This window comes from Phocoena sinus, chromosome 12, assembly GCF_008692025.1.
Source record: "Phocoena sinus isolate mPhoSin1 chromosome 12, mPhoSin1.pri, whole genome shotgun sequence".
In the NCBI taxonomy this organism is placed as follows: Eukaryota; Metazoa; Chordata; class Mammalia; order Artiodactyla; family Phocoenidae; genus Phocoena; species Phocoena sinus.
Genome location: NC_045774.1, coordinates 83795488 through 83817205, shown reverse-complemented (window position 1 = coordinate 83817205; position 21718 = coordinate 83795488). Strand labels below are relative to the sequence as shown.

At 39.6% G+C, this 21718-nt stretch overlaps 1 protein-coding gene across 1 annotated transcript in view; it reads left to right on the top strand.

Annotated features, from left to right (window-relative positions):
- The window catches only part of COL19A1 (collagen type XIX alpha 1 chain), a 356422-nt gene that overhangs the window by 7723 nt on the left and 326981 nt on the right, over positions 1–21718 (top strand). The window contains exons 2-3 of the mRNA XM_032650897.1: positions 5787–5861; positions 6714–6813. Of these exons, the coding sequence (XP_032506788.1) occupies positions 5787–5861; positions 6714–6813 (175 nt within the window). The remainder of the gene's footprint in view (positions 1–5786; positions 5862–6713; positions 6814–21718) is intronic.

Genomic DNA, 21718 nt, shown 5'->3' with positions numbered 1-21718 from the left:
GTGATTTTTTTTTAAGCACGTGTTTCAAACTGAGAGTGGGGACAAAGTATATTTCCACTAACGAATGAAGAGAGTATCATAGGTACTCTATTATTTTGTTTAGAACATGTTTTTTTTGTTTTTGTTTTTGTTTTTTGTGGTACGCGGGCCTCTCACTGTTGTGGCCCCTCCCGTTGCGGAGCACAGGCTCCGGACACGCAGGCTCAGCGGCCATGGCTCACAGGCCCAGCCGCTCCGCGGCATGTGGGATCTTCCCGGACCGGTGCACGAACCCGTGTCCCCTGCATCGGCAGGCAGACTCTCAACCACTGCGCCACCAGGGAAGCCCTAGAACATGTTTTTGAGATGGATGTTCAGTATAGAGAAAAAAGCTGGACTATGGGAAACGAATTTTATTTCAGCTTTGCCATTGAGTTACTATGTGATCTGGGGGAAAATCACATAAGTTCTCTTGAATGATTTGTTCGTAGGTCCTCAGGTTTCTAATTTTTAGAGGGAGAGAAGGGTAAAATGTATGTAATTATACACATTTGTAAAATGTATGTAATTTTTTGTAGATGATCTAGATAAAATTTTCCCCAAATCTGACCTAGTTGTCTTCTTTTCTGGTTCCTTTACCCCCTTTCAATATCCTTCCAACCCTATAAGCTGCCCAGATCCTTCAAGCTAAGTAAGGAGGAAAGTGGGTCTGAAAATCACTGACAGCATCTTAGCATGAATTTGTCAAAAACTTCTGCATTTATGTTTCAAAAGGTCTGTTGATTAAGGGCCCTAAATAGTGCATCTTTTGTGGTGAAATTTTAGTAATTACTTTTGAAAGGTTCCCAAGAGCCTTTGAAATGACACTGCTGCTGGGATTCTCCTGACTACCCGCAGGATGCTTGGATATTTGGGTCTTATCAGTAGTTCGTCAAGATAGCACGCACATTTACGCAAAAAGTATGCTTTACTTTATGTTAAAATGCAAGTGTCAATGCTTAAAGAAATGAACATATCCAACTTTTAATAGCCACTTCTACTGTGTTGCCATTTTTATGCAATGGACCATGAGACTCATGCATTCAGCTTATTGTACCTTGAGTCTTCCCCCAAAGAATTAACGTTTGGTTGTTTTTTTAAACTTTAAATTGAAGTCAAATAAAATTGAGTTAAAATTGAATATATATATATTCTTTTTCAGATTCTTTTCCGTTATAGGTTATTACAAGATATTGAGTATAGCTCCCTGTGCTATATAGTAGGTCCTTGTTGTTTACCTATTATATATATATAGTAGTGGGTATATGTTCATCCCAAACTTCTAATTTATCCCTTCCCCCGTTTCCCCGTTGGTAACCATAAGTTCGTTTTCTATGTCTGTGAGTCTATTTCTGTTTTGTAAATAAGTTCATTTGTATCATTTTTTAGATTCCATCTATAAAGTGATATCATGATATTTGTCTTTGACTTACTTCACTTAACATTTAGTTTTCATTTGTTTTGTTCAGCTTTTCATAACAGAGCACATATTCTAGAGATATAAAGCTATATTTGATTTTCATAAACTAAAGACTTTAGTGAAGAAATACTTTCATAAATATTGCTGGAAGTGTTCAATTTTCTTCACTTCAAAGTGACAGGTTTGTTACTTTGACATCATCGTATATTCATTAGATCCTCAGAAGAATTTACATAAGATATATACTGTTTCCAACTTGGCAATAAGCTAACATAGCTTCCACTCATTACCGAAGTGTTACAGTAGGAAGTTCCTTCCACAGTCTGGATATTTGCTTTGCCAATCATCTATTGGGGTTTCCCTACATATGCTGTGAAGGATTTAAAGTTAACCTCATTTTCTACAGTCATATAGTTATTCAAAGTCATTGTAAAAATTTGATCACAGTTTTGGTGTTTTGCAAAAATTATTTTGAGCTTAAAGTGTTTTCTCACAGACATGCTGTTCTGTATGACACACACCGGGGTCCACAGATCTTAGGTGCACAGTGTAATGAATTTTTGCATATGTATTTACACTTCTGTGAAACTGCCACTCAGATCCAAATACAGAACTTTCCATGGTCCCAGAAGGCTTTCTTGTAACTATCCCAGTTGACCCCCCACCAAGCTAATCAGTACTCTGACATAGATCAGTCATGTAATCTCTTGAACTTCACATAAATGGAATTCTGCAGTTTGTGTTCTTTGGGGAACGGTATTCTTTTCCACTTACCACTGTATCTCTGAGATTCATCCAGGTCATTGCATGTAGCAGTAGTTCATTCTTTTTTCTATACTTTTTTATTGTATTTACCACAATTTGTTCATTTATCCTCTTGTCAATGGACATTTGGGTTGTTTCCAGTTTTGGATTATTGTGAGTTATGCTGCGAGGAATATTCTCTTCTAAAAGAGCCATTTACACCATTTTTGTACTCACTTCTCTTGGGTCATTGAATTTCCAGGTTATAGAGTTCATGAATATTTAGCTTTCGGAAACGCTGCCAAACAATTTTCTAAAGTGGTTGTACCGTTCACCCCCACGAGCAACGTAGACGAGCCTTCCTTTTGCTCCACAGCCTCAACAGTATTTGATGCTGTCAGTTCTTTAATTTTTAGCCATTTAGTGGTATATCATTGTGGTTTTACTTTGCATTCCCCTGATCACTAATGATGTTAAGCACTATTTCATATGCGGGTTGGCATTTTGGATATTTTCTTTTGTGAAGTGCTTAGTTTTTTGGCACATTTTCTTTTCTTTTTTTTTTTTCTTGCGGTACGCGGGCCTCTCACCGTTGTGGCCTCTCCAGTTGCAGAGCACAGGCTCCGGTCGCGCAAGCCCAGAGGCCACAGCTCACGGGCGCAGCCCCTCCGTGGCATGTGGGATCTTCCCGGACCCGGGCACGAACCCGTGTCCCCTGCATCGGCAGGTGGACTCTCAACCACTGTGCCACCAGGGAAGCCCCGGCACATTTTCAAAATAGGGTTTTCAATCTTTTCCCCGTTGATTTGTGAGAATTCTTTGTATGTTCTGGATATGATGCTTGATTGGATATACGTATTGTAATAGTCTGTGGTTAGCCTTTTCAGTCTTTTAATGTTGTCTTGTGATTATTAAGATTTTAATGAAGTCCAGTTTATCAACCTTTCATGTTGAGGTCTATCAAGGAATATTTGCTACCCTCAGTTCATGAAGATTTTACGTTTTTCTGTAGTTTGTTATTGTTTTACCTTTCATGTTTAGGTCTAAGATCATCTCTAATTAATTTCTTTGCATGGTTTGAGGTAAGGGTCACAGTCCAGTGTTTTTCTACATGGACAGTCAGTTGATCTAGAATCACTGACTGAAAAGACCATCCTTTTCCCATCGAATTGCAGTGGCCCTTTTGTGGTAAACATGTGCACAGGTCTGTGTTTGGACTCTCTGTCCAATTAATCTATTTATATGTGCACCAAAATCACGTTATAAAAATCCCTGGTGTCCAATAGTACATGTTCTCAGACTTGTTCTTCTTCAGTTTTGCCTTAGCTGTTCTAGTTTTTTTGGAGTTCACCTTAAATTTGAGAATAAGGTTGTCAGTTTTCACAGACACAGACACACACACACACACACACACACACACACACACACACACACAACCTGTTGGGATGTTAATTGTTATTGCACTACGTCTAGATATAAAATTGAGAATTGACATCTTAACAATACCGAGTCTTCCAGTCTAAATACTTGTTTAATCCACTCAGTCATTTAGGACTTTAATTTCTCTCTGCAACATTCTCTAGCTTTCAGTGCAGAGATCTTGAGGAGATGCTTGGTTTTTATAAACATGATGATGAACTCAGATAAAAAAATGGGTATGATTTCAATTTTCTCAAAAAATGGGTAGTGTTTACAAAAGACCAGATTTTATTATTATTTAGGACCTGCAATCATGTTAAGATCTCTGAGACAGGAATTTCCAGAGTAACTAAGTAATCTCTAAAATATTCAGTGCTATATATTTTAATTGTGTGGATTGCAGCTTTTAAATCTAAGTGGTAGCACTATTTATAATCCGATTTATTCTTCTGGTTAAATATATTAAGCTGATGCCCTGTCACCACCCTTGAAGTCTTTGACACATTTGTTAAATGAAGGGCTGAAAGGCTGAGCAGTTGACCAGGAGAACTGATGGTTTCCACTTCCCATAGAGCAGGAGATCAGTGTGGTTTTCAGCAGTTTATCTCCTCTCTGTCATAAAAACTTTGAGGTCATTATACCCAAACATGAATTTTAGACATTTTAGAAAATTAAGGTTGTGACTGCATGATGACAAAATAGTTCATCAATTTAGCTTAAGAACTGTACAGTTGTCCAGTTGGCATATTATAGAAACTAGCTGCAATATTGTCTGCATTGGCTATCAGTTTCCTAGAATCTAGCCTGAATTAAATTTAAACAAACCCCAGATAACAAGAAATTAGTGTATGTATGTACATTACTGTATTACTGTGTTGTGGTGCAGTGAGTATGTAAATTCACTGTAAGTGGAGGCAGACTTTATCTTTTACTTCTTTGAACATCGTTAATTAGCATTAGCATATAATTAATACTTTCTCAATGATTTTTATCTCATTTATTTTTCATTATAGGCCACTTTGGTATGGCAGAGGTCTTTGCTTTTGCTTTTTAGTTTTATTTTAATAACTTAGTTCAGGCTGCTCTGACAAGAATACCATAGGCTTGGAGGCTTAAACTACAGATGTTTATGTCACACAGTTCTGGAGGCTAAGAAGTCCAAGATCAGGCTGCCAGCCTGACCAAGTTCTGATGAGAACCCTCTTCCTGGTTTCCTCACAAGGCAGAGAGAGAGAGAAAGAGTCCCTGTTCCTCTACCCTCTTGTAAGGACATCCATCCCATCAACAGGGCTCCACCCCTAGGGCCTCATCCAAACCTGATTCCCTCCCAAAAGCCCCATCTCCAGACAGCACCACACTGGGGATTAAGACCTCAGCATATGAATTTAGGGAGGGGTACATACAGTCTCCTCCTGTTCTAAAGTTTAATATCACTAATACCTAAACCTGAATCCAAGGTGTGTGAAAATAGTAGTAGGTCACTTCTTCTAACATTAGAATATACTTTGAGTATGAAAACTTAACGATATTAAAGCTAGCTAATTTCCTAATGTCGAGTATAGAGCGACAATTAGAACATTAGAGCAAACAGTAGCTAACACTGACAAGCGTTCCCTGTGTACCAGGGACTTCACATACATAACCACATGTATTCCTCATGAACACACTGTGAGGTGGGTAATACTCTTATACTTATTTAAAAGGAATTTAATTGGGCTTCCCTGGTGGCGCAGCGGTTGAGAATCTGCCTGCTAATGCAGGGGACACGGGTTCGAGCCCTGGTCTGCGAGGATCCCACATGCCACGGAGCAACTAGGCCCGTGAGCCACAACTACTGAGCCTGCGCGTCTGGAGCCTGTGCTTCCCAACAAGAGAGGCCGCGAGAGTGAGGGGCCCGCGCACTGCGATGAAGAGTGGCCCCCGCTTGCCACAACTAGAGAAAGCCCTCGCACAGAAACAAAGACCCAACACAGCAAAAATAAATTAATTAATTAATAAAAACTCCTACCCCCAACATCTAAAAAAAATAAATAAATAAAATAAAAGGAATTTAATAGAGCGGTTTAATTTCTTTCCATTTTTATCTTACATTTCCGATTGTACTGTATGATTCAAATTTATTTGAAAAAAATGATAGACAATGTAATGAAAATTCTCAATACCTTTTTTTTTTTTTTTTAAATAGAGAAACAATGTCCTGTACTGAGGAAAGAGGGACACCAGTTTACACCAGACTATAGAGATAAAGTTGAAGTTTCAGGTAAGCACTACAGTTCTTCACAAAGAAACATTTGTGTGTAAAATTATCACCAAACACGTAGCGTATTGTAGGTGACATCTTCACATTGTAATTTAAGATAACACCAATACTAAAAAATTAAAAGCAAAGAAGTCAAATGATGTACAAAAATTTCTGAGCGCAGAATCCTACATCATTTAACCTAGGACCACCAACAACTCAACCTCTCGGAGAACCAAAGTTATTTAAAATTTTAAAAGTTGTACCCATTGTAGAAAGTTTGAAAAAAAAGAAAAGAAAATGTATGAGAAAGAAGATCTCACCACCCCAATACAGTCATGATTCCCTTTTTGTAACATTCTCATCTTTCTCTTTCTCTTTTCTCCCTTCATCCTCTGTTTTCTCTCTCCACCCTTCCCCCACCCACATATGCACACGTTATCATAATACATATACTGCATTTGAAATCCGAGCATTTCCCCACATCAACATATATTTTTCTAAAGCACGATTTCTTTTAAAAGACTGCTTAGATTTCAATTGAATGGCTGTAGTATTTTTTACTTAACTAATTTTCTGTCTTTAGCTATCAGAGCTGCTACAATAAACTACTCTGCTTACTTATTTAGAATAATTCCTAGGTCAAAGAAAAATAATACTTGAATCTTGTGACATATATTTCATCCTCCTATATCCTAAACAGAGGGAAAATAAACCAAGAAATTTTGGTGATCCCGTAAAGAGCAGATTTAACTTGAAATAAGTCAGTCTACAGATAAGGACTACAAAAAATCCTATTTAAAAGTTGGTAACTCTGTGAATTTACTAAATTTAATAAAACTGCTGGATTAAATCATTTGTCACATTCCACAGGTTTTGACCTAGGAGAGCGCTTTTCTCTGAGACGTGTGTTTTGTGAAGGTGATAAAACTTGTATCAAATTGGGAAGTTCACGTCTTATTAGAGACACCATGTAAGTAAAATAATAATTTTTCTTTACTTTTAAAAAATGTATTTATTTTTATTTAATTAATTTATTTTTGGCTGTGTTGGGTCTTCGTTGCTGGGCGCGGGCTTTCTCTAGTTGTGGTGAGTGGGAGCTACTCTTCGATGCAGTGCGCAGGCTTCTCACTGTGGTGGCTTCTCTTGTTGCGGAGCACAGGCTCTAGGTGCGCGAGCTTCAGTAGTTGTGGCTCGCGGGCTCAGTAGTTGTGGCACACGGGCTTAGTTGCTCCGCAGCACGTGAGATCTTCCTGGGCCAGGGATCAAACCCATGTCCCCTGCATTGGCAGGTGGATTCTTAACCACTGCACCACCAGGGAAGCCCTTTCTTTACGTTTTAATAATACAACATAAACTACTTTCTAAAGAGATTTCAAATAATTTGTTTAAAAATAAAAAGTCTTGTCGACAGTAACACAATCACTTGAATGCTGTGGTAAATGTGTTGTTTGATTATTTGTGGTTTTTAGTAATCTTTACAAACTGATCTTGTTCTATAGCATAAATTTACATGTATCGATAGCGGCATAATCTTTAAAGAATAGTAAGTAAATTTGTTCTTGAAGAAATATTATTTATGTTTAAATAGACATAACCAAAATTAGATTTTAAAATGTGAATTTTAAACTAAGACACAATGTAGACTTAGAGACACAAGAGTGATATTTATTATATTTATTTCTACATGCTTCATGCATATAGATAAGCTCCATGGTAAATTAAAAGAACTTAGCCCTTACTGTATATTCATTTCATATATTGTGTAGAGTATATAGTAAAGAAGAGCCTTTTTTTTTGGTCTTGTTACTCATTTCATTTCAAAATGAATTTACTGAAGGGGTTTCTTTTAATTGTTGGTTTGTTATCTTTACTATACTTTTTCTTCTGATAAATATGAGATTAAAAAGAATGACTTGCCATTTAAATACTGACAATTTGTCAGCAATTATACAAGGCAATAATAATTCCCCATATGGTTGGCTATATGTAATTGGAGGATGGATCAATAGTAATTCAGAAAGCTTGAGTCATCAGGAAGGCAAATATAGCATATATGGTCCTGATATTCAGCCTTTGAGTCCAAGATGAACATTTCAGGGTGTGAATACACTGCAATGAATAAAGCATCAAATTCTGTTGGGGGCTTCCCTGGTGGCGCAGTGGTTGAGAGTCCGCCTGCCGATGCGGGGGACGCGGGTTTGTGCCCCGGTCTGGGAAGATCCCACGTGCCGCGGAGTGGCTGGGCCCGTGAGCCATGGCCACTGAGCCTGCGCGTCCGGAGCCTGTGCTCCGCAACGGGAGAGGCCACAACAGTGAGAGGCCCGCGTACCGCAAAATAAAATTTAAAAAAGTAAACTGCTCATTAATTGGTAAGCAATCAGAGGGCTAAGGAAGAGGGTAATTTGATACCAGGGGATGTAATGGGCGATTTGTCTGGTGGAGAACTTCAGCAGATGTCACTGTACAGATCTATGCTATTGTGGGCGTCTTAAGCCTGAAGGTGGCTTCACATGCAGGCATTAAACCCTCAGGGCTTGACAGCTTCCTATTTGGGTATTCATATGCAGCAAAGAAAAGTCAATATGTATCTCATCTACATTTCATATATATTGGTTTAGATGTTTCTTAACTACCAGTAGATAACTTTAATTAATGAATTTAAGCAAGGCAATAAATGCTCTTCCAAAAATTAAAATGCATTTTCTCTCTTGCCCTTTTCCTGATGATTTAAACCCCTCTAAGTCTGGCCAGGTGGCCAGAGTACTGGAGAGACAATCTTTGAAAATTCATTGAGCCTGTGTGCAAGAAGACATAGCGAATTTTAAGTAGCTACATTGGAAAACTTCCTGCCACATTTAGACATTGCCATTCTCTTTTGAATATGTGTGATAATAAATATTAGGTACTACTTGAAATTTATTTTCCAACCTCTGGCTCTAAATCACGGTGCGACTGCTGGGCAATTGATGTGCATGAAGTCTCAGGCTCTGCCAGCAGAACCCGGTCCCTCCACTGCAGGAAACTGGAGGGCATCTGGTTAAGCTGACTAGCGAGTGTCAAGTAGCTTGGCCCAGCTCCACTTACATTTCGCTCCGTGAGCCAAGGATGCTAGGATGCTTCTCTCACATGATGCCGTTCTGATTTTTCAATGAGACTGGAGTAAAGTTGCAGCTATTTATATATTTGTAAATGAGCCATCTTGCAGAATCAGCATGGGAAAAGGCAGATGCTAGTTTATATGGAAATTGGGACTCTTTCTGTGCCTGAGCTTGCTTTTATTGTTCTGCCATCTTCCAGGTGAGGGTTACGAGGGGAGAGATCTCATGAGCTGTTGGTCAGGTACCCACTTAGTGCCTTGAGCCTGGCTTAATGTGAGGACCCAAAGGCAGCTCTTGCAAGGGTCCTTCAGATAAACACTGTTGTACCCAAAAAGGTGGCACAGGCTCAGGGAACATCTGACAAGGTTTCTATGTTTGGTTTTCTTTTCTCTTCATGTCCATTCTTTAGTATTCCTTAGGATAGCAAATAGTAAGTATTTGGGTGCTTTCAAAGATTCTGGGTGGCATGCTACCCAGTTTTCTAGAATTTTCTAGCATCATTTTAGAGGAAATTTTCTCAGCTTCATGTATCTACAAGTATCTCTGGTTATGTGAAAGAAATAATTATTTCTCTACAGATTGAGAGAAGTATCCCAGGTGATCACACTCTGATTATCTTTAAATTGTCTTTTGGCAATTATCAGGGCAAAATGGTGAAGTTTTGAGAGAAAACATATACAGAACATGCATACGGTATGGAGCGCCTTATTTTCTTGGTATAACATAATTCTTCTGTTTCATTGGTTGCTTGTATATAAACATGTTTTTAAATAAAAATGTGTTAGTAGTTGAATATATAAATTTAAAATGTCACAGAAAAGTGAATTCCTGATTTATTATTGAATTCAAGGACGGTAAAGAGCCTTATCTCTCAGGTTCTATGTCTATCTGGAATACTGTGTTGAGAAGGCTTCTGAGGCCCTGTTGAGTTCAGCAGATTGGAGTGCTATGGCCCATTCGTGAAAAGAGGGGGGAAGGGAGGGCTGTAGTCTGTAGTCTAGTCTGTAGCCTCTCTGACTTAGGATGACACCTGTGACCGGGTGGCTTTTGCAGCTGAAGCAGTTCCCAAGAATGGGGGGAAATGAGACTATGTGTGAAAAAATAATCAACACAGATTACTAAGATTTTATGAGCTTGGATAGTGTAGCTAGAAACAGTGGCATAGCTGATAGATATGGTCCTCTTTGCTTTTGTTACAAACAAGTAAATCTCCAGTGAAGGGAGTCGTCTCTCTGTCCCTTTCATTAAATTGGTGGTTGCTTCCTGGAAGCAAAGGGCTCTTTAGTTTCATGGCTTTACATGGAAGAAAAGAGCTGGTAGAAGCCCTTCTCATCTGTGTTTTGTAATACATAATAATCCTCAGCAATCCTTCTAAATAATTAGAAGATGTATAGCATTTTTTAGGAGATTTTAAAGTTCTCTGGACCTTAACAGTTCCCTTGGAAATATTCCTAAATATGGGGAAAGCTGTTGTGTGTATCACAGCATCATCAGCCCTCAGCCCTGGTCTTTGCTCCTGTTGAATGATTCACTCCGTGGGCATGTCTTTTCTACATGGACCTTCACACTACCTACAGCTTTTTATTATTATAAATAACACTACAATATACAGGAAAGTTGTTCCCTCTGTTTTTCTGGCTAGAGAGGCCAGTTAAGACTCACCACTTATTCATCACCTCCTTTGTTTATTTTTCACGTGTCCGTTCATTCAGTAAACATTTGTTGAGCCCCCAAAATTCATAAGATTGATTTTTTCAAAGTAGAATTGCAAGTTCATTTTTAGAGATCTTGGTAATATACTTCTAATTATGTTCCATCATTGTTTTATCCATCTCTTCTGCATATTACCCAATTTCCTTAGTAACATTGGATATTATACTTAAAAATTTTGTTATTAAGTTTTGTGTTTTTAACTGAAAACTTGTAACAATTACAAATAAAAGTTGTGGCTTACTATATAAGTATTTTAGGGGTTCCCGGAATTTTCTGTTCCGCTTAGGGTGAATAAGAGGTAGCATTCAATAAGTCACTGAAATGAATTCAGTCTAGTCCAGAGCTCACCCTTCTATTCAACATTTACTGAGATTACTATGGACTGAGCACTTTATTAAGCTCTGGGACTGCACTGGTGGAAAAGTGTGGGTCTCATCTTGCCTTCCTGAAGCCTGCTGGAGAGATACACAGTGCAAGGGAAAGCTACACTTTGCTCTTGCCTTGACCCAAGAAGAAACTGAGCTGTGTCCCTCCTATCATTCGAGCATAGGCTGCAGGACTCAAAGCCCACAGCTCCTCTCATAAAAGCTACACTTTCTGAGCACGTGGGCTCAGTAGTTGTGGCTTGCAGGCTCTAGATCACAGGCTCAGTGGTTGTGGCACACAGGCTTAGTTGCTCCGTGGCACGTGGGATCTTCCCGGACCAGGGCTCGAACCCATGTCTCCTACATTGGCAGGCAGATTCTTAAGCCCTAAAATTTTAAAATCATACAATTTAGCCAAGTTTTATTTTATTTTTTAACATTTATTTTATTGAAGTATAGTTGATTTACAATGTTGTGTTAACTTCTGCTGTACAGCAGAGTGATTCAATTATACATATATACATTGTTTTTCATATCCTTTTCCATTATGATTTATCACAGGATATTGAATATCATTCCCTGTGCTATACAGAAGGACCTTGCTGTTTATCTATTCTACATATAATAGTTGGCATCTGCTCACCTCAGACTCCCAACCCATCCCTCCCTCACTCCCTCCTCCTTGGCAACCACAAGTCTGTTCTTTATGTCTGTGAGTCTGTTTCTGTTTTGTAGATATGTTCATTTGTGTCGTATTTTAGATTCCACATATAAGTGATATTCCACATATAAGTGGTATCATACGGTATTTGTCTTTCTATTTCTGACTTCATTTAGTATGATATTCTCTAGGTCCATCCATGTTGCTGCAAATGGCATCATTTCTTTCTTTTTTATTCAATTTAGCCAAATTTTATATATTAGATAGAAAAGAATTTTAAGAGTATTATACAGTTTTAAGAATGCACAGAAGTATTTACTTCTCTATCACAAGGACCTCTTTTATATTTTTCTAGAAAATTAAGAGATGTTAATATGTTCCAATAATAAATTGCTTTAGGTTGAAATGGCTACTTGTTTGTTCATAACCACGGGAGTTCCCCTGGTGAAACCTGAAATTGGGCCCTGTACACAGAGGGCAAGGAGAGACCGAAGAAAGAGACAGAGCCCCCAGATTGGTAGGTGGCAGGTTTACTGAGCAAGGGAACGTACATCCAAGGCTTGTCTTGGGCACGGCAAGAGCAGTAAATCTCTGCACCCACCCGCCGTAATCATAGAAGTTTATGTAGAGGCCTTAATGGGGGTCAGTCATGTACACTGTCCAGATGGTCTCAGCTACACATTACTCTCTCAAGGCTGCATCCTTGAAACAACTCCTAACGTGGGAATGGTGGGCAGAAAGTACATCCCAAGGACAGAGGAGGGGGTTTGGAACCTCTGGTTCCCCGGGTCCAGCTCACAGGTCAACTGGTGGGCAAATCGTCTCAATGACTTCCTCCAATACTTCTAAAATGTAACATAATATGAAATATTATCAGTTCAGTAGTTTCATTTAACAGTTTTGGAAACATTTAATATTATCAACAATTTTAAGTAAGTTGTGATTTTCCTCCTTCAGATTTCATATAATTCAGTATTTTGGAGGGAGAAGTAAAAAGTATCAGTAATTGATCCTATGTATATAGATTCTACAACATTCATATCTATGTTATTTTGTTTTATTTTATTCTGGAAACATCACTCAACATATCTACCATCTTAACAAATGTTTAAGTGAATAATATGTCATTGCTGACTATAAGTGCAATGTTATACAGCAGATCTCTTTGTAATTATGGCTAATTACATGTAAATTATCTTATCTTAAAACGTCCTGATGCCATTTACCTTGAGAGAAGTGAAGTACCAGTTAAGTCTACTACTTAGGAGTCATAATAATGCCGATGTCATCATAAAGTAATAAAATTAAGGCGTCCTATTTTGGTAATTACTCAGGCCAGCTTGACAGGCATTAATTAATCTACTTCTGTGGTTGGATTATATATTACATTTTTTTCTCTCTTCACTTGTCTTTTCATCCTATGAATGAAATCTTATAAGAGACTGCAGAGGTTTTGCTTGGGTGCGGGTTATATGTATGTATCTGTGGAATGTGCACTGCAGGTTTCCAGAATATACAAAAGAAAGAAAGCATGGAACCACATACTTCAGTCATCTTTAATCTTATTTGCCTCATAAAAAAAGCTATGAGGATTAATTAGCTATTAACCTTCAGTGGTGGCAAATGTGCTGCTTTTATAATGGTTGTAAACCCAAATTTAAGCATGACCTTAAATTGATGAATTAACCAGAGCATCGACTGTAGTAATATATGATGTTTCGTTATACTAGTGCTTAAGAATAGCTTTATTTTTTATTTTTGCGGTACGCGGGCCTCTCATGTTGTGGCCTCTCCCGTTGCGGAGCACAGGCTCCGGACGCGCAGGCTCAGCGGCCATGGTTCACGAGCCCAGCCGCTCCGCGGCATGTGGGATCTTCCCAGACCGGGACACGAACCCGTGTCCCCGGTATCGGCAGGCGGACTCTCAGCCACTGCGCCACCAGGGATTGTGGATTGACAGGACTCCATGTTTCATAAAATAGCATTGGATAGTCTAACTCTCATCCTCAGACACAGAATCAGATAGGAAGACGCAATTATGATTTCACTGACAAACTCTGAAACGTCTGTGAATCCAAGAAGAATAGTGTCAGCTAATAAATCATTAATTTATTATCATCTCAATTCTTTCAACTTAGCCATCAAGGCTAACCAGAAAATAAGCATGGTGGCCATAACGCTGCTTATGTTATTGTATGTGACTCACATCAGCTTGGTAGTGCCTCGTTCACTGCCTCATTTTGGTCGGCACTACAACCAGCCCCCGACAACCACCCTTCTGCCTTCTGTCTATGTGATTTGACTCTTCTAGGGACCTTGTATAAGTGGAATCATACAATACTTGTCCTTCTGCGTCTGGCTTATTTCACTTAGTACGCTTCTGCTCTTGGGTCCTAATCTCCTTGTCAGTGCATGTCACCCCGGCCTTTGCTGTGGGTCCCCTCCATGAAAACGCTTCTTCCTGGGACCCAGCCAACCTCTGCTCAAGGCTGCTTATCCTCGGCCTTCAAGGCCAAAGTTGCTCTGTGTGTGTGTGCTTTGGAGGGTGGTGGCATGGGTTCAGTGACCCTCTAGCTGTCCCATGGATTCCAAAGCAGTGCTACTTGGGTACAGAGCCTCACAGTGTAATTTTTTTTTTTTTGACCGCGCCACGCGGCTTGCAAGACCTTAGTTTCCTGACTAGGGATTGAAGCCGGGCCACAGCAGTGAAAGTGCTGAGTCCTAACCACTGGACCGCCAGGGAATTCCCTCTCACAGTGTATTTAACAACTAACTCTTGGCACTCCTTTCTCTGTGGGGCTCTAAAGCTCGTCGATATGGATATAGGCAATCCTCTCTACTATCTTCACAGATAATAGCTCTCTTCTAATTTACCCAGGATAAGAAAATAAAATTCCCTTTGCTTAGGAGACCTATGTAGGAAAAAATATTTCATGATATAGTCACCATTATTTCTAAGTTCAGCTTTGATGCCAATGAAAGAAGAAATTCTACCAAAGTATTTCACTCAATTCCCAAATGACACTGAATACTCACTATGTGCCAGGCACTGAGGATTTAAGAATAAATAAAGACAGCGTCCTAGTTATTTCTGTCTGGGAATTATGGAATTTGTAGCAATCTTTAGATATGAGGTCTGATGAACTCTGGAAGAACGGGCGAACCCTTCCAGGAACCAGGAAAGGCTTCATAGGGGATGTGAAAAAAGGCTTGAAGGATGAGCACAAGTTTGCCAGGTGGTAGTTGGAGGGGGCATCATGGTTGTTTTCAAGGTCAACGTAATTTGCAGACTGGTGAGAAATCCCGTGTGCTTAGTAAACAGAGGGGAGAGACTGGTGGTGAAGGAAGCTGAAGGGACAGCTGAGGTGCTGTTCTGAAAGGCCTTACGTGCCAGGTTAAGGGGTTAGAACTTTATTCATGGAAAAAAGGAAAGTAAAAGGTGAAAGATTTCTGGGCTCTGAAGAGAAACCCGAGTGTATCAGTTATACCACAAGAAAGCCATGCTCAAAAGTGTGAAGGTGTGGGAGGAATAACGTTCCATTCTAGAAAAAAAAAAAAGGCTGAGTATATGCCGTTGGGAAAATCACAGCTTTGGGTAGCGACCCGGGACTCCCGGGCTGACCCTGAAGCAGAAGCCAAGCCCCCAGACTCAGAAGGACACTTCACAATTCAGAGGACTTCTTGGGGGTGGAGCGGGGTTTGACTCGGGATTTGTTTTATCTTTTCTGGGGGGGGGGTGGGGGACAGTGAAAAAACCTTTCTGAAGAGCAGCTTCTCTGGCCCATCCTCGATTTTTGTTATCAGAATGCCATCTAGTAGGAGGGCTCATTTTCAAGGGGAAGTCATTTACAACGTCACAATGAACGAATGCTAATCGTAACAGGCATAAGATTATTAGAGAGCCATCCAAGCTCTGTTTTCCCATTAGCAACCTATGCGGCTGAATCCCCCGACAAACTCAGAAAGGCTAAGATTTCAGAGTCTCTGTGACTATGGAACTCAGACATCATCCCCCCAGCCCCGCACGGCGGGGTGAAGGCATTTCAGACAAACCCTTCAGGCCCTGCGAGCCAAACTGCTTGTAACGTGACAGGTGATGGTGAATGTCAGCTGGGCAAGAAATGACTTACTATAAACTCCAAGCATCTCTCACTTCACTCTCAGGAAATGTAACTTGTATCAGATTTCTCTTCCTGGAAGATATTCAGCAAGTCAGAGGCCCCACTGATACTTGTAAATACGGAAGTTCTTCATAAAGCCTGCCTCACGCTTATTTAGAATGGAAGAATTAATTTGGAAGCCAGTTCTTGATATTTAAAAATAGATTTTTTTCCATTTAGCCGTTTCGTTTTTAAAGCAGAAAAATAAAGGTTGGTCTTGCTAAATATGATCTGGAAAACTCACTTTGGCTCTACCAAAATAGACTTTTAAAAAAAGGGCTTCGCTTCAAGGCTTGCGCTATGAGCTGGTGGAATTAGCCCTGGAATCACTGTAATTAGTAACTAAACTTTTTAAACATTTTGTTCTCTAAGTGTATATCACACTTGGTTTTTGGAACACCACTTACAAAAGGAAATTTCTCCAGAATAATTGTGTCATCTTGGTTTTCAGTCTCTAAGGACTGTAATAGTGAAAGTTTGTTCATCTTCGTTTTTTTCCTTTTTACATTGCACTCCTTGCCTCAAATTCCTTATTATTTAGTTAGGTAAAAGAACAGAAAAGAAACTGGTAGTCATGGGTTTTTCTTTCTAATCCTCTCTTATTCTGTAGTTTGGTTTTGTTCTTTCCTTTTCTACACATGAAACAGAGATATTACTTGCCACATGACAAACTAAGGTTCTTTTAGGAACACTGAACAGATGCGTCAAATTGAACTTGTACAATGAAATTGCCAATTGCTTAATATACTAAGGAGTAAACAAATTTATGAGCTTCGTTATGGTCTTTATTTTTCTTGACACACTACTAGGGCATAGTGGGTAAAAAATGAGATCCACTCCCTAATTCCATCTCTCCATAAAACAACTTTATCAATAAATACTTGCATGTACTTACTTTAAAAGAGTGCATTACTATTATTCTTTTAAATTAATTAATTATTTTTTTTGGCTGTGTTGGGTCTTTGTTGCTGTGTGCAGGCTTCTTATTGCAGTGGCTTCTCTTGTTGCGGAGCACGTGCTCCAGGCACGCGGCTTCAGTAGTTGTGGCATGTGGGCTCAATAGTTGTGGCTTGCAGGCTCAGTAGTTATAGCACATGGGCTTAGTTGCTTCATGGTATGTGGGATCTTCCTAGACCAGGGTTCGAACCCATGTCCCCTGCATTGGCAGGTGGATTCTTAACCACTGAGCCACCAGGGAAGTCCAAAAGTGCATTATTTTTAAGTTTTATGATTTTCCCTGGCTTTTCCATGCTTGCAGTGTTCCCTATCTGGAAGGGAGTGTGGAAGAGCAGAGTTTACCCTCTTAAGGCAGTGCTTATTGGTTTCTCATTAATTGGACAGCCAGGAATGCCCATTATTTGTTCAGTTGACATTGCTCTGTCCCCGAGAGACTAGACACCTCCCCTTCATTAAGGTAACTTTGTGTATAGCTATGTTAGTCATGGATTCCACAGCTCAGGGGGTGAATGGGATGGAAGCTTCCACTGACCCCTGGGCCAGGGTCAGTGCTAAGGGTTCTCTTTCTTTCCATAATCACTTGAAAGAGGCACATTTATGATCATTATTTTCACATCTCAGGGAATTACCTGTCTTTTTAGTTAGGTAACCTTTCTATTGATGTTCTTCCTTAGGCATTAAAATCCCAACTTATAACTTCTCACCAGTAGGATAAAAAAGGAGGCAGTTTTATTTAGTTAGGTAACCTTTCTATTGATGTTCTTCCTTAGGCATTAAAATCCCAACTTATAACTTCTCACCAGTAGGATAAAAAAGGAGGCAGTTTTATCAGACGCTTCATACTTTTCTTCACATTACATAGTTATTAGTATATATACTGTTCTCATATTTTTCACTACATCCCCCCAATTGTACTCATTTAAAGAAAATGCTTGGTGAAAAATCCTATTTCTTTTTCCTCTAATAAGTGATCTCTAAGGAATACAGGGCAAATATTCCTGATTGGTTATCACCTTTTATAGCATACATTTCTTCCCTAAAACCCAACAGACAGTATGCCCATTTTAAGGATATTACTATGTGGTTTGTGATACTTCCTGATCTGTGCTCAAAATATCATTAGAAGAAGGAACTGTTAATAATCTACCTCTCAGGGCTACTGTTCACCTAGAATGTGCAAACGTCATCATGAATCCTTTGCTCGGAGCCCAAGACGTGATTTACTGTTGATGTTAATATTATAGTATGATGTTAAACATTTTAATTATTTTTTCATTTCTTGACGTTAATATTTTATATTTATTTACACCGACCCTGCCCCACCCAGTACTCAGAAAATAGTTTTTTCTCCCTTACAGTCCCAAAACATTACTTTTAAGTCAGGTCAGTAACGATGAGGGAAACTTTATCTTTAGCCCAGAGGACGCAAGCAACTTGAGATACTGGAAAAATCTGACCTCGGAACTAAGAGTCCCGAGTTCAAGTCCCATCCTGACCTTTGTTATTTAACAGAGGCAGTTATTTAACTTCTGTGGCTTTAATTTCTCATTTATCCAGGGAGATGGTTGCTGTAAATCACTGTTAAGGTCCCTTTCAGCTTTAGGGGTGTAGGACTACAGGAAATTGTCATGTGTGGTTTCTTTATAACGGAAATATTTCCAAGGATGGGGAGACTTCTGCTCATAGACACTTCTGAAGAAATCTTCTTGGAGCAGAGATTCTATCTTGCTACAGTCTGTAGAGATTTTAAACTTCTTTTGAAAGTAAGAGTACTGATGGTATTTGTTCCTGGAATTGTCTTGTGTCAAACGTTTTGATTAACCTGCTTTAGACTTGCATAGGGCTTGGTTTTTCCTTCTGCTTTTTTCATGATGAATGTGATGTAGCCCAGTCTCATAAGGCCTTGACTTTTAAGGCATTGTGCAGGGCGACACAAACTTCATACTGAATACAAGTGTTTGATATCTACCAGGACCGGTCATAGGCATCATCATGGATTTTCCATGAATGGAACACATTTTTATGAGCACCTCCTATACGCCAGGGACTGGTCTAGATGCTTGATTTAGAGCAACGAGTCTGGCAGAGCCCCTGTTGTCATGGAAATCACATTCTAGTGGTTGGGAACAGGCAATACATGTGGAAACTAATACATTTTTTTAAAGAAGTTGGGCTTTTATAAAACTATGAAGGAAATAAAACAGAGCAAGTGTTGTATTACTATAGACCTTTCAGAGAAGGGACATTAGACCTGAGACCTGAATAGTGAGGAGAAGCGTCCATGTGACGACTCCTGGGAACAACCTTCCCAGGAAGAAATCAGGAAGTACAAAGGCCCAAGACCTCAATAGAATGAGGTGTTCAAGGAACAAAATTCAGGTCACTGCCATTGGAGCGTGGGTGCCACACAGAGACTGGAATAGGACACGATGTGGCAGACTAAGGCAGGGGTCAGAGCACTAGGCCTTGTGAGCCATCATCAGTGATGTGCGTTTCATTCTAGGAGCCGCGGGGCCCTGTAGGAAGGTGATAAGTAAGGGAGGGACCTGGTCTGATTTTCACTTAAAAAGCTCATTCTGACCGCTGTGTGCAGGCTATACTTCAAGGGAGGGAAAAGAGGGAGAGCAATCAGGATGTGTAACAAGAGTCCGGGGCAAGACGTGGCAGCTTGGGATGGGGAGTGAAGGTGGAGCTGGAGAGAAGTGGACAGAGTCGGGATCCATTTGGTGGCAGACACAGTAATACTTGCTGATGAGTTGGATGGGATTGGAGTTCATAAAGGAAAGGCAAGAATCAGGTATGACTTTTAGGAACTTGGCTGGAGCACCTGGGTGAATGGTCATGTCTTTTACTGAGATGCGGAATCCTTGTAAAGGGATGTGTTTGGTAGGAAGCAAAAAGTTCAATTTCAGTTATTTATTTAGACTTGCCTTTAACATCCAGGTAGAGATGACAAGTGGCAATTTAGGTGTGTGAGTCCACAGTACAGGTAAGGGCAATAGTCAAGGTTTATCTTGGTTGCCTCTCCCCTTTTCAACTCCTTCTTTCTGGAACCTTCCTCCCAAACTTTCAGTGCCTTCAGGGGACACATTTGCTGCCCAGGGCTCACAACAGTGGCATCACATCTTGGTCGGCCTGACTTAGGGGTGCCTCCTGCTCTGACCTTATTTCTCCCTCCCTGTGCCTTCCCCATTTAAACTTCCATGCTTTACAGCAATCCCCATAGATTCCCTGTTCTTTGCTTTCCAATGAGAGAATTAATTATTAGACAATTTGTTAAGTAATGCGTGACTGGTTTCTAGGGACTATTTTAATGGTAACAAAGCTTGTGTTTATAAAACGCATTTTCCAGAGAGGAAGAAAGCTCTCTCATAGTAGAGTATTAAGTGTTTGGGTTGTCAGTGAAAGTACTTCATAGTTAGGGAGAATGTGAGTATCTCTGAGTCCATACCACATATACAAAAGACAGCAGATGCAGAGTTCCACTGAATATTTAATAACAAGTATACACACACACAGTGATTAAATACTTCATCTTAGGCCAAGATCTTTCCTGTAATATAGATGCCTTATAGACATCATCGTTTTATTTGTATTTTCTATTGCTTTTATTTATTTATTTTTTGGCTGTACCACGTGGCATGTGGGATCTTAGTTCCTTGACCAGGGATTGAACCCATGCCCTCTGCAGTGGAAGTGTGGATTCTTATCCACTGGACCACCAGGGAAATCCTTGTATTTTCTAATGATTTTAAATAAATTCTGATCAGGAAAGTAGTTTTCGTTAGTCAAGTGGGAAAAAAAGATCTAGAGAATGTAGTTATTATGCTATTTAGACAAATACAATCCATTCTTAGAGTCCTATACAGTAAATCTCTATGGTTAATAAGATGTTAATTTTTATCTGACTCCACAAATATAGTTACTAGTACTTTGTAATTAAATATTCTGTTTGAAGCATGTGGAGAAAGTATTGGAAAAAGTCTATTTTCATTTGAAGTTTCTCGTTTTCTCTTACTTAACAGCTCAGTGACTTATTATGAAGGCTATAGGCTGGGACTTATAGATTTTATGACTTATTTTTAACCTCCCATAGTAGTAAAAATAATGTTTTTGTGTTAATTCTCCCTCATCTCTGTCCTTTAAGAATATAAGGTTAGGGGGGCCTCCCTGGTGGCGCAGTGGTTGAGAGTCCGCCTGCCGATGCAGGGGACGCGGGTTCGTGCCCCAGTCTGGGAAGATCCCACATGCCGCAGAGCGGCTGGGCCCATGAGCCATGGCCGCTGAGCCTGCGTGTCCGGAGCCTGTGCTCTGCAATGGGAGAGGCCACAACAGTGAGAGGCCCGTGTACTGCAAAAAAAAAAAGAATATAAGGTTAATTTATAGGTTGTTTTAAAGGTTAGGATTATTTTTTCCTAAACTGAAAATAGTAGTGCTTTCAAAAAAAAAAAAAAAAGATCACTCCTACAATTTATGCTGATTGCATAAAAACCTCTTAATTTTAATACGAAGAGGGAAGCACGGTAATGTAAAGATCTTTATGAAGTTTTGTATTGAGGTCAGAGTCTCAGATCTGGGCATTCTTCCATAGCTGGTCATTATAAGGAGCCCCGCTTTTGATCCTCCACCACTTCCTCTATAGTTCTAGAGCATTTCCTTCTACTTTACAATTGAACTGAGGGCTGCTATACATAGAGAATATCAGAGAGCTGTTGGAAACTAAATTTTAGATTTTCCTTAACATTGAAATAAATTACAGGTTCAAAAGAGTCTAAAATATGTGAATTACAAGGCTTCAGAGACACTCCGGATTATATCTAGAACTCTCAGTGGGCTAGTGTAAGGAGGACTCCAGAGGGAGTAAGTGTCCTGGGCTCCTGTGGGTAATTTGGAATGACTTTATTTTGGCTCTCTATGACTT